The 17,747-nt window shown below is 40.9% G+C and overlaps 1 protein-coding gene across 3 annotated transcripts; it reads right to left on the bottom strand.

Annotated features, from left to right (window-relative positions):
- Window positions 1–115: 115 nt before the first annotated feature.
- On the bottom strand, window positions 116–16,311 carry LOC110986233 (protein FAM167A-like). Of its 3 annotated transcripts, none has more exons than XM_022247953.2 (3): window positions 16,142–16,311; window positions 3,773–5,031; window positions 116–1,021 (listed from the first exon to the last, which is right to left on the bottom strand). In XM_022247953.2, exons 2-3 carry the CDS (start codon window positions 4,109–4,111, stop codon window positions 752–754), a joined length of 609 nt encoding a protein of 202 aa, XP_022103645.1. In that variant the 5' UTR covers window positions 4,112–5,031; window positions 16,142–16,311; the 3' UTR covers window positions 116–751. The 3 variants fall into 3 exon arrangements, with proteins under 3 accessions (XP_022103645.1, XP_022103644.1, XP_086989239.1); XM_022247952.2 differs by lacking the exon at window positions 16,142–16,311 and adding an exon at window positions 8,584–8,702; XM_087133113.1 differs by lacking the exon at window positions 16,142–16,311 and adding an exon at window positions 5,312–5,329.
- Between the last annotated feature and the right edge of the window lie 1,436 nt (window positions 16,312–17,747).

The raw sequence follows: 17,747 nt of genomic DNA, 5'->3' as shown, positions 1-17,747 counted from the left end.
GAGTGGATGGGGTGTGTGAACACCTCGAAAACACACCCCTTGCGTACTCCACCGAATATATCAAGCTATGCAATTCTCTTTGAAATTAAATGGATTAACACATTAACACATTAAAATCCGTCATTCTCCCTTTAATGAACACGTACTTTGATTTGGATTTTGTTTTCTGTTTCGTCTTTTTATCAAGACAAACAAACAAGCTTTAAATATCAACCATTAAAAAAACCATGTGTCAATCTTGTATTCACTGCGCAGGGCTTAATTTTCTTATTTTGGTTGTCAAATCGATAATTTTAAATGGATATATCCAACGTTTAAATGAGACTAGAAATTAATCTAACATCGTTCATTTAATCTATCATTTGTAAACTCGACGTTAGGTTTGCTTGCTACTTTTTAAAATTCTATATCAATAAAGTATTTCATGGTCAGGTCAGAACGTTTGAAGCAGGGCAAAATACGTTACATGTCACAATAAGGTACTGATGACCTTTGGTCAACTCGGTTCCTTGCTTTGTGGTTGGTTTGATGTTGTGGCCGATTTTTTTCATTGTCCATTTTATTCTATCCATTCTGTGCATAGCAATGGAAGGAGTGCAGTTGTTCTCTTGCCCTTCTTCCGTCATACCTACACCCGTCCAGTGTGTGTGTTAAGATGTAGCCTACTTGAAGCGTTAATTTCCCCAGGCCTTCGCTGGTACCCAGAGGACGCTCAACTAGCTGGGAGCACGGTTAAAAAACAGAGTGCGTGCTATCGTAAGGAAAACCTGCGTGCATTCAAGTTCATGCGCGTTACACCAAAGTCTTTGAGTGGGTTATCCAAACCCGGTAGGAATATTCCCAAGACCGGGGTATCACAAAGTCCAGTCTTTTGTTCTAGTTCTTCCTCCATGCTGTAGGCTGCATCCTCTATCAACTCTTTGTGCTCAGTGATGCTCCTCTGAAGTCTCAACTGCTGAATCTCACTGCGCAGGCGCATTAACTGCATAGCTAACACGTGGTCCTGTGACTTCATTGCTGCCTAGATTCAGGGGAAAAAGACAAAATTTCGATGGCTAGTCCATTGCATGAATATTTTTACAATCCAACTGGAAATTACACAGCGTAAATGTTTGCAAACAGACAGTTGGGAGAGTTAGGTCCCCCCGTCAACCACAACCGCTCCAGGTGGCCCCCCGAAAAATAGTTAAATGACTATCTCTCTTATCCTACGCTGGAAAGCTGTAAGAATGAAAGCAGCTTTTGGAATGAGTATTTTTAGGTTTGTAAAAATCTCCCGTTGGTTTCAGATTTTTTGTTGAACGCAATATTGTTTTCCCGAAAATCGTTGGTGGAAATGGGCTTTATAGATGCTCATATTCTTGTCATGCCGAACATGTAACAAGTTTAAGAAGTGGCTAAGCCACCTTTAATTTCGCTTCAGTAGAATAATTACGATTGTCACATTCTGATTTCATATTCTCGTGTTCTTATTCAGATATCTAGTCCCTATACACAGATTCCTCGTCGTCTGGTAGTCTTGTTATCTCTCCTCATTTTCCTGGTTATTTTTTCTGGTTTATTTCCCCCACGTTATTTTCATCTTGCTGCTCTTGTTATAAATCTGTATAGAACTCAGACCCTATGTCTCTGGTTAGTGCACAGACTTATTTTTTGCTATACGTCCCCAGTTGAATAAACTATCTTAATTTGTGAGCGACCTGCGAGACTGCTTCCACCCGCGAGTTCTTATCATCTCACTCCCAAAATCTCACTTTTGTTTCGATCACAACGTTTAACAGTGGAATTCCTACACGCAGGTAATGACGCATGGACTTGGAAGGCATCTGATCTTTCAGTGCATGCTTTGTTTTTTTAGCACCATGATAAATGTTGTACTTGAGCGACAATGAAAACACCGTGCTTTTCTAGCAAAGCGGGAGATCTCAGGACACTCCCCCGAACACTCTGCGTAGGTGTTCCGACATAGCCGGCACTGTTTGTTTTCAGGGGAAAAAACAAGGAGAGGATAGCAGTTGACAGTTACGAATGTGCTCCATGTACGGGGATCAAAGAGAAATGACCAATTTGATTGGCACACCACCTGCTACTGAAATCACCAGATCATATTTCATGGTCTGCACCAGGTTTTGATCTTTACGTTTCTCCATGTTATCTTTCATACTAAACACACAGGTTTTGTTTAATCCCGCGATGTTTGAACCTGACCTGTATCATTCAGGTTATCTATCCTGCGCTGCTGGGTGGGTTCCATTTTAACCTCCAAAAAACATTTGAGCAAACATTTGTTCGCTTCAAACGACATTTTGACGATTGTTTGGTAAATAAGATAACACTGATTATGTAAATATGGACCCTTTGACTCAGTCCTATCAGTGTGTGCGTGTGTGACTTCTGAAGGCGATCATCAGGAGCCATAAAGGAACCAACATTTACGGCCGAAACCGGTAGTTACATCGCTGCGTGAGACCATGTCAATACTGCACAATAATCACAACACCCAGACGTACGCAGTAAATGCTTTCATGCTTGTAAACGCTCAGCATAATTTCTAGGAAGGGCGCGAAGTTTTTTCACTACATGACGAGCCCGAGTAGTCATAATACTGGATCGTATGTCGGATCGTAGAGCAAGGACACAGATCGGATAGTCTTGGGCATATAAGGGCGCCATTTTATGGTTCTCACACTTCTTTGGCTTTATGGAGGAGGGTCGATCGGTCGAAAAAAATACAAATCTCGAGTAAAAAACTCATTCGACTTTTTCCAGTATAGAGCCTATGTGCGTTTGTTCACGGGTAACTACTTCGCACACCGTTCGGGGGACTCTGTAGGGCCTATGTTTCAGATTTCGGACTTTTGGTTTTCATGTGAAAAATTATAGCCATTTCTAACTTCACTTCTTATTTCAAACAGTCATACAAATGAAGCCCTGTTAGCACTTGATCGAATTGAAAACGCGTTAGCCTTCGATGCGGCGGGGACCATCTGAAAACTGAAGTGTTGAATCCAACTTTTACAAAATTAATGCTTGTCAGTGACTACTCTGAAATGTTGAATCCAGCAAAGGTTAAATTCAACAATTACAGGGGCCTACTGTTAATTTAGCAACTTAAATAAAGTGGTTGAGAGTTGAATTTAACTCTTAACATGCTGGATTCAACACTTTCAAAGAGTGAGAATTGCCCGAACTTTTTTAAGTGTTGGATTCAACACCAGCTTTCATAGAGAGTGTACCGCTCCACTTTTTACAGTCTGCCACATCGTAGTACTGTATATAATTTTGCGGGAAATGCGAACGCCCAACGACTGGTCATACTGTATGTCTGCGGTTTTTCCACGGAATTGGAGTTTCCTTTTTTTATTACTTTTACTCGGTCAGAAGTTGCAGACAGGGTAGGCGGAATAAAAAGTTTCATTTTCCCTTGGTCGGGAGCCAAAAATAAGGACGGTCGGAAAAGAGAACCATAAATATTAATGAAAAAGGGACGTCCTAATGTGCTTTAAGGCCTTGTCTGGTGAAATAGGGAAACTTTATATAAACATTCCGACTGAATCGTACCCTCCGATGAACCCACTGTCTTTTGTCCCAACTTCCGAGTGCCTATTGTCATTGACACGCAGGGTTTTCATTTAATCGCCTTTTTCTGGTCAAAGGTTGAAGTTGGATAGCACCTTGAGACGCAGGTCACTAGAAATTGTTTTCTTTTGAAAATATCTGATATTCCATATGACCCTTTACAACAGGTCGACTTCTTTTGAAAATTGCTTACCAGTTCATCTTTGATCCAGTTGATAGACCGTTGCAATTCCTCTTTTCTCTCAACTTCTGTTTTCTCGCAACATTCTAAGCATCTCCGCAGGCCAAACTGATCGTCGGAGTCGGAACAGTTACCATTCTGTAAAAAGGGCGGCTTGTCCAAAGTGGCTCTCCACTCGACGATGGACGGGCGCTTCGTAGGCAGATCTAGTCGAGTCGCAACACTTTTTAACTTTTCTAACTCTGTTAAACATTCTTCGTCTTCGTGAATCGTTTGCAGTTCAAATGATTCCCTGACTTTAGGCATGGAAGACTTGCGACTGTGCTGTTGGAGTTCTGATGAGGAGCCCATGTTGATGTGACGAGTGAGCGATGTTCCCAACTCCCTTTCAATTATCAAATGCCTTCGAGCCAGCTAAAGATGCGCTTATAAACAAAGAATGCATCTCGACCGACATACCTCCAATTCTCCAGACTCCAAGTTATTACATCTGGTAAACAAAAAGCCGCTGTTGTGACTATAAGTTGAAAAGGAACTATTTTAAAGGTCCCAATGGTTCCTTTTTGGTCACTTTATAACCGGAAGCGGTTAGCAAATCTTGGTACTACTCACAGGAATCAATACCGCCTTCCGTCTCATAGGTAAGCTGCACGTATTTTCTACTGCAAGTCTTCAGCAGGGAGATGGTTTGCCCAATGAACACTCCCGCGACGTTTTTCCTTATCAGTATTTTGGTTCAAGTTCCACAATGCCAAGTTGGCGGATGTAAAGTCAGGCGGCGATTTCTCGCAGTCAGAGTCAACCTTCGGTTTGTCCAAACAGTTCCATCGAGAAGAGAATCAGTTCCACTGCAATTTTTCACTTAGTTACAGTGAAATCAGCTGCCAACCGCCTAGCGTCGGGACGGTAATTCACATTCGATTGCTATGACACTGCAACCGCCAACACTGTAGCAGGCCTTGCGTTGACACCACGCACCAGGAGTAATGTGACAGTAACAACCTGACGGAACCGGGCCACCCCGTTCTGAACTCTCAGCTATTCAAGGTCTTGTTTGGATAGCAAATACTACGTGTGAACCAGGTGAAATCTTGTTCCCAATGCAAATATTATCCAGCGCTTTTTCAATAGCAAGGCACGTCGAAATGCAGCTTCCTTGTGTCGGCCGCGGGTCCTGCTGGCAAGTTTTTTTTTTCCAATTCAGTGAGAACTGCGTGCAGCATAGTGCAATCACACTCACGTAACCATCGACAATAGCTTCAAGTTGTAGCCTATTGGTTTCGAAAGGAAAAGAAACAGGTGTTCCATATGATAAACCTCGACAAATATTTGTCATTTTTCTGGGGGTATGTCCTTCATAAAGGATGTTTCCTTTTTGCGAGGTCATGTTGATTTCAAACACAACTGCTCAATTCAATAGTTAAATGCAATAATTTCTGAGCACTTTGAAAAATGACATGCCACAGCTCCGTCATGCACATGCTCTGGGACGAAAATAACACAAAGATTATATTACAGAATTTTGGCTCTAAATGAACGACGGAAATGTACTTTTATCAGAACTGAAAAATGAAAACGCAGAAATGTTGTCCGGTGTAATTGAATTTAGCACGCGACGTTTCAGACAGATCGCCAGTCTAAAGCCATTATAATCGAATTTATTGTTCTATTTCACAAACAACACGCCCGGTGGAAGTGTGTGGATTTAGGTGAAATCAAGCCCGTTACTACAATTACGCATCAGATCGATGAACTAAGTGATACTTTCAGCAAAGAAATGTTAATCTTTCAGTTTCTGTGAATCTGAAGTTAAATGGCACTTCCTTTGTCATTGACAGTGTAGCTGCTTATTGACAGTGCGAAATTTCTCCAGGCCAGAGTCTATCAACAGTGCAAAGCCCTATGACCAGGTGCATCCGATTGGCGCGTTGATGAGGCCTACCCAGGGCTTCAATAATTATGATCCTTAGTTTCAACCTTATACCTGCTGAGGACACATAGCCTACAGGAAATACATGTGTAGAATATATATGTTTGTATTATCGCATTCTCTTTGAGCGCTAAGCAAAGCTGACCACTGTTCCTGCATTTGTCTGTGATGGCTTTTTAAAATTTAATCCCATGGTGTGGTAGCCTAAGGCTTCCGTCAATTAGGCAGTGCCTTTAAGTCAGGAGGTAATTTTCATTGTTGCCATCGTCATCACCTGCAGCTCTAAAAGCTAATTGAAATACTGTTACCAAGAATAAACATTGTGAAGCAAATTAAATACACAACCACTGCAGTGGCAATATTTACGCATACCTCAGCTCGTATTAATTAACTAGTTATATATATTAAAACAGTTATTGAGTCTCCCATTCAGGGTGATGATGAAATTAACGAGGTCAGTTCACTCGGACAGTAATTACACGCGCAACACATGCTAAAGACAAAGACACAAATCAGAAGTATGTTGACGACGAGAAGTTTATAATTGGTAATTTCTGTTCGGTACAAAAATCTGGCGATGATCTCACTGCCCATCCCTGGGTCAAAGGTTGGGATCGATATAGCCTCCAGACCCACTTACACCGTGGGAATTTATGCTTCAACTTTAAACCATTTTCGTTGACCGTGGGGTTTGGATTATTTTGTTAATGGGGCCTACTTCAGTCATATCCATTGCACTTTGCGTCGGTGCGACTGACGTGCAGCAGCGATACAAGGCAAGTCAGTCAACCACCATCAAATTGCATCGGTTCGTCATGCGTCGCAGGTTCTAAAAAAGGGAGCAAGATTAGGCAATGGATGCTGATTGTTTGCAGCAAAGATACAGTAGTTTACCAAAGTTCGAACACTGCTCGATCCATAGCATTGAATTGGATGGCATAAACTGGCAGTGCAAAACAAATTTGCATTGGACAGTCATGACTGGGAAATGAGGATGTGGCCATAATTTCCAAAAAAATGTCGAGGGTGAAAGATATATTTTTGTCTTGAATACTGTTTTCCCCCCATTGGCCCAGAATGATCAAGAGGGCGACAAAACCGCATGTCACACTCGCCGTTAGACATCATATCAGCCAGCACTGTATAAGCCTACATGTATATGTACTGTATGTGCACGCACGCATGCACGCACTAATGATGTGCATCGGATTTAGTTGACTCGGCCAAACCGACCCAAAACTTTAAAGACATAAACCGAATACGAACCGAAACCGATCTGAGCTCTCCAAACTGACCCGACCCGAACCGACAAAAACATAGCCAAACCACCTCCCCCCAACATCTGATTAGCCAGTGGGCCAATCATCCTTTATTTCATACAAACTGTATCTGTTTTTTTCCTGAATTGTATGAATTATGAATATACTTGTCAGGTGTAGTGGTTTTGTCCCATGTCCTAACGATGTGACCTGCCCTTTAAGTTCCTACATGTCTGCGAACCATGCACATCGTTCGGTATTCCAATTACTCCGCAATTGCGCATTTCACCTTTTCACGACTTTTCATCATATGCGTGCAAGAGGATCGCGGGCACCAGGTAATATAGAGAGATCGTCGTGCCCTGAAATAAGCTTTTAAAAAAGTTTGGACAGCGGGGTATTTTCAGATGTTTTGTGTATTCAAACGTTTGTTTGAACAAGATTTGTAATCGTCTTTTCGATTGCAAGAAACAAAATGTATGTGGAATCGATTACTACATTCCCGTACGTAAGTTTGTCTATTTTATCTGCCTCGTTTTTTCCCGAAAGAAAAATGCGTAGTTGGCCGAACTGGCTTTAATTTTTATGTACAGCTGAGCGCGCGCGACCGCATCTCCGGTCTACTCGGAATAGTAGTACAGTTCGTGTTTTGATGTACACGTCACTGCTGCTACAAACTTTGGCTATATAAAGGAAATCTATCACATAAATTCACGGTTCGATTTTTCAGTTATTTTCGGTTTATTTCGGTTTTTTACAATATAGCCTAACCGACTTGTCCCGAAATCCACAAACGCAACCATGGTAATACCGAATAGTAACAGAAGTAATTAAGCCCTTATGCAGGATTTTACGGAGTGAAGTAATTTATTTTCTGAACAGTTATTTATAGGCCCCTAGTCATTCATAAGGCGAACGTTTCAGTTTGTAATGTGCCCATGGCTTTGTAAAAAATGGAAGAACCTGAATGTCACTCCCCTGGGCAGGATTTAGTGTTGTTTTGCTTAAATGCATTGTCCTGATATTGTGCTTCATTAAATCCGTGGTTCAAATGAACAGCCCTGACGCTGTTTGAATGCTTACATGATATGCCGAGCTGTTACCCTCATTTAATCCGATAATGTAGACGGCTAATTTCAGCAAAAAGCGCCCGGTTTCAACTACACGCGAGCAATTTCATTATGTATGTGCCTGTACTGACTGCATGTACTTTCTGTATCCGCCGCTGCGCTAAATTCGAGCTGCCACCTGATCCAGCAAAGTTGGAGGTCACGTAGTTGAGACGATGCAACTTCTACACAAATAAGCTTTATTTAGGCGTTATACCAGTAAAACAAATATGACACATACGTGCACTGAAAAATTCCCTTCAATCTGTTATCTTACGAAACTATTCTTAACAGTGCACTCATAAACATTCTATATATCTATCATGTTTAACTGCAAAATCAGCGTCAGTGCGGCAAATAGGTTCGATTTCTCGAGGTTTACTTTTGAACGAATGTTGAATTTCTTCCTGAAGTCTATGCACAGAGGTCGTTGACTCCATCCTGCAGGCCTGCCTCAAAGGTTTTCGAGATAAGATGACACCGGCATGTCAATGGAAACAGCACACGAACATCGAAGTGACTTACCCGTGCAAATTGCTGCCTTCTTCATGCAGTGTATCACTGTTCCCATGCAGCTAAGTGAGCTGAATGCAGGAGTTCCTTCATGTGTCTATCTCGACTGGCTTGCCGAGCTAGCTGTGCCAAACGACGGATGTTGGTTGCTTAGCACACATCGCCTACCGATGACGTATAGAGGCAGCTGTTTGCGTGTTACACGCACTTTCTAATTCGGACCATCCGTGTGAATTATGCATAAATTGATATTTGGAGGACAGTTGATTTAATTACTACATGTATAATGAAATTTACATGTTTTTTTACGATGACGTGAGTGATCTCGTACGTTTATATTCGCTTGCTATAATATACATTCAAGTAATTTTAAAAATGCTGCTAATTTGATGGTTCTCATTTATTTTCACGTTGTTTAATTTTGTTAATGAAATAAATGTTCATTTGTTTTTCAACTTATCTAAATTAGAAATCGCGTTACCATTTAAATTTCGGAAGGTTGTCATTCAATTTAGCACATCTTGATTTCATTGGGATTCGTTTCTTCATTTCTTACTCTCAATTCAATTTATATGTCACCAATCTAGCACTTTGCTCACTCAGAAAAAAGTAAGCAAAATCAACCATGGAAAAAGGGGGGTTGTTGCATGGTACAGTTACACTTTTCATTTCTACATGTATTTTATTTTAGTTTTTTTGATGAAGGTGTCGTTTTATAGTGTTGTTTATTTTCTTAGGTACGGATACATTACTCTTATTCATGCAAAGTATACTAATATTTTGCGCTGCGTAAACATCATTGATATCTGAAAATTCTTACAGTTACTTATTTCAGTGTCAGTCGAACAGGTTTCGTGCCTCCATTTCTATTGATGCGGAGCTGTGACTGTTTCGTCCGAAACTGAAGGTTTTCAGACAGACCATTCGAAGTACGATTCTTTCTTTCAATTCGTCTGTACACATTACTCCCATAGGCCTCCCGATCAAGAATTGCTTGCAGATTAACGCGTCCATACAACTTAATCCCGTAATCTGATATTGTATGTGAGTAACAACAGTCGCGCCGACCATCTCGTCAACCTCATGCCCCTTCTATGCCACAACAATCCTCGCAAATTGGTTTAGGCTAGGATTGGCAGTTGTATTAGTCCAAGCATAATACGTAGCTGACACACAGACATCCAGTCTGCTTGAAGGCTTAATGAGTTGAGATCTGGTGAACGCAAACTTTGTACAATTATAACCTTCTAGAAGAGCAAGCGATAGAAGGGATTATACACATGTTACACGCCAAGCCCTGTCGCCTTGGATGGGGTCCATTATGTCCACTGATTAGCTCAGCAGAGCTTACGTCCTTTGCAGGTCCTCTTCAAAATAAGAACCTCAACAACATTGGTAATGTCTAAAAGGTTAGAGAGTGCGACGTTGCAATCTTAGGAGAGTCTTTCTCAAAGGTAACATATACAGACAATGCTAAATTGCGCAGCTTGAAGCCAACCCATGGTGCCCTTATTCCATCTTAACCTGTGTGTCTTTGTGCACATTTTGTGGAAAATAGTGCCTTATAAGCGTTATAATGTTGCCTTTTTGGGGGGGAGGGACGGGGATTCTTACCATCAGGCAGAATCATTTATAGTGAATTAATATTTACCGGCTTCAAAACATAAAACACTTTAACCTACCCCCGTGCGTCAATGCGATACAGTAGTGTCGAACCTACATTTCTGGACAAAACTGTTGAGACACTTGGTAATAGCCATGCGCCCTCCACCTTCCCCCACTCAATGTTGTCGTGTCCAACCGGAGCGCAGACCGCGTGCATATAGACCCAACATTGAAACGGGGTCTGGGGTAGGAGGCCCAACGACATTTGTCCAGGACTGTAGGTCGTCAGCACAGACGATTACACAGAGAGCTAGAGGTGTGTTTGGGTAAAGGTACACTGTGGGAGAAATCTTGTTACAGGTTTATCAAATGGAGTTAGTGCAAGCACGTGAAGAAGCTTGCAAAAGGACATGCAAAATGGGGATAATTTTTACCACTAGCAATATAAACTATCGTTATACTAAAACAGCACGGACCAGAGAAATTAAATGTTCACTAAGAGTCAGATTCAATAAGGAAACAGTAGGAATTGCGATCAGGATGGGGTGTGGACTATAAGGGTTTGTAACTTCCCATCACAGGGCCCGAGTTCAAAACCTAAAGAGGTGTAGATGTTGTGAAAACGGTAGGCCTAAGTCACTTGATCTAACTTCCTCTCTCCATCCAGAAGTATAAATAGGTACACAGCAAAAACGGTGTCATTGGACGATCATGTCAACACTTACATTTACTGACGTTAAATTTTGTGGTGTTATTTCAACACGTAGGTGTGTAAAGCAACACCAGAAGTGTCAGTAACACATTTTGGCAGGTCATCTGATGACACCAAGAAGTGTCTTTTTAACACCAGAGTTTTTGCAGCATTCCCTTTAGGGCAGAACAGTTTTATTTGTTGTTGATTAACCCTAAAGAAGTGCCTGAAATAATTGCATTGACAGTTTTATACTCCTCAGGGAGCTTAGATGATTTGTAGGTTTGCTTCTGGGCCCACTAGGGATACTAATAGTGTAAAGCGCATTGACAGTCCGTTACGTCCGGGTACTGATGCTTAAACAAAATCAGCCTAAACATGAAACCACCGAAAAGCAACAGAAGTATAACAGAAGAGCAAGTCCATGGAAGCCTCACACGTACAAAGAAATGGATTCCCGAGTGAAATGCTGGATGACTGTAGTAACACTTTGACATAAAAATGATTTATGTGGAATGCGGGAGTCCAGAAAATTATAGTCAACATTACAGCCGATATTTCCATCTGTGCCAAATCACGAGGATTGCCCAATGGCCGTCTTCTAGTAAGTGGGAGATGTCCTTACAATCCCTCGATAGTTTGTTTGGTTGCTTTCTTCCCTTGTTGGTGTGATATGGAGAGCTACATCGTAAGACCACCAATGTGAAATTTTATTGAGGAAAACTTTTCTCAGTAACCGCCTTCTCTCTGTTAATTAAGGAGAGAAAAACACTCTTGGAAGGGACATATGAGGGAAAGCTCTTTTTAGAGTGGCTTCCCACTCTTTTAGAATAAAGTTTGCATCTTTATCAGTGATTGTTTTTCTCTTGCCCAGAGCGGAAACCACTCTAAAAGAGCGACGCAACCACCCTTTTCAAAGAGCCCTACTGGAGACCACTTCAATAAGCTGCCCTTGCCCTGACCCCTAGAATATCTTGAATAAAGGAGGGATTTCCTCCTGTAGACACCAAAAGCACTTCCACAAGTTCGCATCAAAAGCTGCCTATGCCAAGCGGAGAAAACAACGGTTGCGCTATAGGTCTCAAATGTTTATGACTTTTAATTCATAACGAGCGCATGACACGCGCTTCTCTTTATTATAATTCATTTGTCTTTCACGTATCAAAAAATCTTTGGTCGTAGGAAATCAGTCTCATGGTCGTTGGTTGGTTTTAAAGAAGAATGGACCATTAAAAAAACGATAAAGGTCATGTACTTTGACAACTGGAACCTTGGTATGAAGAGGGAAGAGTTACAAGCAGTATCCCTAGGTTTCAAGTGTATGTTTCCCTTTCACTCATATCGTTAGATTTTAAGGACACCATCTGCACCCACAGGATCCTTCTGCAAATGTCATCAAAGACAGAAAGACTAAATTCATGGGTCATGACATTTCCATCATTTTGTAACACCCCGGAACTTCATTTCTGATACCCTGGTAATATCTTTATCATAAATCCAATGATCCCTGAACTAGCATGTTTTAGTGGTTGAGGACAGTAGGCCTAAACATGTTTTAGTGGAGGTAACACATGTACAAGTATGCCACAATTTAATTTCGTGATTAATGTAATGTGTAAGAAACGGCACTCCATAGTAAGAGAAACTGGGCAATCACTGCACTAAGCAGACTAATCCCAGGGGCATGTTTTTGCAACTCCTAACCACAAACTTGTTTGTAATACTGAAACAATAATCCAGGATCATATTTCAAGTAAAGGATAGTTGCTGTAGTTTTTTTTTAAATACAAACCAGACCTCCTAAATTCACAGCTGTGTCCCATTTAACACCACTTTCAATTTTTGTTTCACTGTTTCAAACAGTATTTTACTGCACGTTTGGCTGTTATGCCAATGAGCATTTCCATTATCATGACAAAAACTGGGATGTCATCCCAGGTAGAAAACGTCGCTGTTGCGTTGTGGTTTGTGCCCAAAAGCTCCTCAGGTTTTATAACTTTGAAGATTTTGCTGGCCCACTTTTTCTTGTTGTGGGTTGTGTAAATACATAGCAATAAACAAGCAATTACTCATTTCAGATTTTGCCATTGAGTAAATTCTGGGCCAAGTTTTCCCGGGATGACTTTACAGCAACAGCGCCCTCAGTCAAGGGCAGGGATAATATTGAATGATGTAAAAAGTTTACTTTCAATGCAGTTAACCTAATTGGGATGTCAAATAGCTTCTGTACACTGGAGGAGAGTATAGAGTTTGCACCCAAAAAAATTAGTCTAAGAAAAGATTATAGCATCTACAATCTAAGATGGCCCGCACCAAAAGCAGAGAATTAGAATCGGCAACGTCATCTTTTAAAGGTCGAGTTCGGGCGGGTTTCTTGTTCTCGCGGTCGAACGGCGGGAACACGACCCTAGAACACTGTTCTCGGAACAGGATCGCACACCACCTCCTCGTTAAGGTTTTACAGGAAAACACGGAAAAACTCGTGCGATTTTTATTTTTGAACAGCCGCAAAACATATCGAGATGGCTTACAGAGCAGGAGACAATGGCAAGTTTTGCAAAAGTAACATTAATAAATTTCCATACCACAGTAATGGATGCTCCTTTTTAAATAGAAAAGAATTCAGTCCAGTTATCCAAACATCATACACCGCCATGTTGCATGTTGCTTGCCGCTAACTACCAGCGATAACCGGTTGCACGTACGTTCCCGGCGTTTGATCGGCCGACCAACGAACAACAAATCGAGCTATTCATGAACATAGGAGATCAAGCCGCCCGAGCTTATCAGCCTTATTCTTGAGGAAAGATCGGCTGTAACCTCCTTGATTGTATCAGTTTTCTGTACTTTGAACTGAATTTCCTAATGTTAAAAGGCACAGTATTTCTTTTATTCTTATGAGTTATTTGTTTCAAGGGGTATTAGAACAGTGCAAATTGTATACAGTAGGTTTACGTACAAACACAAATAAAATTCCCAGAATACAAAAATCACTTTGTTATTTCAACTTGTAAAAATGACATCACTGGCCAAATTGCAAAAAAATAAAAATAAATAAATAAGATGCATAAAATGGTACCTTCCTTGATCCCCTCCAAAATTACCCAACACCCCCGAGTAAAAATCGAATATTGTGTATCCTCATTTTTTGTTAATGAAGGTCACATGGGACAAAATCTGGTCTTGATTGGTCGAGAGCCAGTCAAAATTACGTAATATCGACAGGTTAGACGAGCTTGAGGTGGCTCTAGGGAGAGAGAATTCTGTTCTTCATGTCTCTAACACAGCTTCATAACATGCAATTCTAAAATGGTGCAGACACTTTACACCTTAAAAAATAAACACTGTCATCTGCGGAACACACTGTGTAAAAATTAAACATTGGTTTAGAATGCGCTGTGTTCATTACGGACACTTAACACTCTTGTAAAGTAAGTCCTAAAAAGTGACGCATTGGCCAACATTCTATCCGAACAGTGATGATATTTTCAGTGATGCATGCATCTGCGTTTAATGTAGACCTTTATGCTACCATGTTTGTCTTGTTCCCTTCAGCCCCTTTGGCAATAGTAATACAACTTCACATATTGATGCAAAGAAACAGACCATTTTATATTCTGCCTCAGTGCACAGTGCAGCATAATTCAGTCGTATTAGTGAAAACAGTCGGTCCTTCTACCCAACATTTGAGCCTAAAACTAATGGTATAACAATAGAGAAGGACGGTGTCGTTTTTTCTTTCTTGTAAATATCCACAGAAGATTCAACCTCAGGCATCCGGCAGGAGACAGATTTTAACATAATGTAAAAATTTTACATCGCCTGAATAGACAACACCCAGTGGAGTGGACACTGATTGTATTGAAAAGTGTCTTTCGAACTCTGAAAAAAAGAAGCCAAGAGAGTCCTCCTATGACCTAGCCTCCCATCATCCCTTTTGTGACAGGATTAATGTCGTCGCTAAAGGCAAAGCCTGTTTGTCGCGCCCGATCCAATTTGTGGTATGCTTTCAGCAGATGTCCTAAATACGTTTTCAATTCTTTATAATGATGACGATGCCTTGTTCGTTGCAAACAAAAGTGCCAAGTAAGATGATGAGAGAAAGTGACACGTTCAGTGCACTGTGTGAGGTAACGTCTGCTTGACTATATGTGTTATCCTTGATGACCGACGCTTTGCCGGTTACTTTCAATTGTATGATGGAAAAGAACTTTGGCATAAAAAATCTTATCAAATTTACACAGCTAATAAGATATGCTTCCATTCTTTTAAATTTATGAAAGGTCACCCCCCCCCGAAAGTTAGAGTAGTGTCTCTAGAATACATGGTGCCAGATCTCCTGTTATGTCTCATCTGGTTTTTGAAAACGACCACAACCACTGCAGTGGTTTAAGTTTAGATACATCAATTTAAAATTAAATATAGACCGCGACCAGAGATAAAAAGATGCAGTGTAATTGCTACTTGCTGTACAGATTCACCCTTAAAGAGCACCTCAAGGAAAATATGTTTTCTCTGATTTTATCTGGTCAAATAAATATGTATGTATCCAAATCGAATGCAGTGTCATTTGTCTTCAGAGCTCAATTACAACAAGCTTAAAACGGTTTTTTCTGTTATGCCAAGATGGGAATTTTGAATGTAGATTGCGTTATGGAGGAGAAAACAGGGAAAACGAGGGGAACCCTCGCCCAGTGTTCGTAGTGGATAAACCCTTGTGCACGCCAAACAATGGCTACTTTGTAATCTGACGACAAACAATGGCTACATTGTTTGGCATGCACTTGGCATGCCCTTTTCAGCTTGTTATAGTTGAGCTGTGAAGACAAATGACTCTGCGTTGGATTTGGGTGCTTCCATATTTATTTGAAAAGATAAAATCAGAGAAAACATGTTTTTCTTAGAGGTGCTCTTTATTGTCAGAAATCATGTACATATGTACTTCTATTACCCAGACCCCGATCAGTCTTTGAGGATTGCTCATGGGAAGACTTTTGTGAAGTGTTTTGCGCATTCAAGTGAAGTTTAATCTTAGAGGCGAAGGGTAACAAAAATAACCGTGGAATTTCTGTCCCTCGGTTAATAAAGTAATACAATATACGGAAAGCCTGCTACAACTGGAGCATTTGTAAACGCTTTGCCCAACCTAAATCACTTCACTGAAATTATGTGTGTAGGCCTGCTCATCAGAGTTACAGAAATCGCTCCCTACAGATCGAGCGAGGATTACATGTTCATTACATAGTTTAGGCCTACATTCAGGCGCAAGCTTACCATCAGCTGTAGCAGTGTACGTGTACATTTACACGTATGTGATCTGCTGCACTTTCGTTTCTCTTTTCGGCGAGCTGCTGGCAATACTTTGGTGAATCTTGGAGCAACTCGTCCGCAACTTCTTCAATGGGAACTGCAGTTGTTTGCCTGCAGGCAGAAGCTACAAAAATCCTCCACATGCCACTGAGCCGCACAGCCTGATGCATTGCGTTCAGAGTGCAAGGCCGTGACTTGGGGGTCTCCAGAGGCTCGCAAATATGATTTAAAGGGTGGGGCTGCGACCCCATAACCTAGGCCGTTTATTAACATTGATGTATTGATAGATCCAGACATCGCATGCACAAACATTTTATTTTAGCATCCAGCTTTGAAGTACAACCACACGTGGGAAAAAACCACTGTTCACAGCAAGTCAGGATAAAACTCTGTAATACATGTATTGTTAAAGACCTGTCTATATGGCAATTTAAAATGTATTGCTTCTGGGTTTTAACCAAAAGCCTTCTTCCTTAAGTTAAGATGTTTTTCAGTTGAGAGAACCTGCTCAATTTAAATAGGCCTACACGCATCACAAAACGAACATATCCACGTTTTTGTGGGACCCTGCATTTAATTTTCAGAATCCAACAGAAAATAATTAAGTGGGACTGAACTTCGGCACATTCTGACATTTCATTTGTTACAGTAGCTAACTGAAGCATCAGTATTGATGAAGAGGTGGAAATCAGAATACAACACGACAGAGATTCCATTCTTGCACACAGACCTAGCCGTAGCCATAAAAATAAAGAATGTGTACAAATGCATGAAGGAAACTGTGCTACTTTGCTTTATATAATAGTAGCCAGCCTATACTTCCAACAGGTTGTGATTAAAAGCATCCGTGAAAAGATTGCATTCATTGGCTTACAAACATCGTGAATGTGGTCATTGTAAACGGTGATCTCACACAAGTTGATGCAAGTGTTGCAAACATTAGACAATATGAGATATGCAGATTTCTCTTTCACGGAGAAAGAGAAATGGTAGACTGTTACTTATGGTTTATTTTTATGAGTATTCTTAGGGCTAAACTTAAATTTTAGAAATAAGTCGACCTAAACATGACTTTATGCGTTAATATGACTCTTTTATGAGAATGTATCGGTATCTATATAATCCAAGGAAATTGGTGGATTCTGTTACATTAACTTCATTATCAGCAATAAAAATTCTCCCATGGGCAGGAAAATGTAGAGGATTGTTAAACGTGTAAGTCTTTTTATAGAACTGCCTCACCGATCGTGGTCTTCTGATCGGCAAAGATCACACCACGCGACATTCGTTGTTGCTGCCGATTACCCTGGGATTTATAAAGTCCCATTTGCCCGTGGTGAATGGGGTATACTATTCAACAGTTAGGACCATCCTTTTCTGACGGCTTCACTAATTTTGAGCAGAGCACCGAAGACCACGCAAAACCTGGGGAGAAGGTTGTGACTGGTTGTAACGCTGTTGCTTGATAAGCACACTCAATCATGGCCATTATGTCAACAGGTATGCCAATATACGGGTCCATTTTGGACAATGGTTTAAAGGACTTGTAATCAATGCAACGGACTGGGAT

Source organism: Acanthaster planci, linkage group LG02, assembly GCF_054643075.1.
Source record: "Acanthaster planci isolate LZ-2023a linkage group LG02, COTS_SCS, whole genome shotgun sequence".
Classification (NCBI taxonomy): domain Eukaryota; kingdom Metazoa; phylum Echinodermata; class Asteroidea; order Valvatida; family Acanthasteridae; genus Acanthaster; species Acanthaster planci.
This window is presented reverse-complemented; position numbering and strand designations above follow the sequence as displayed.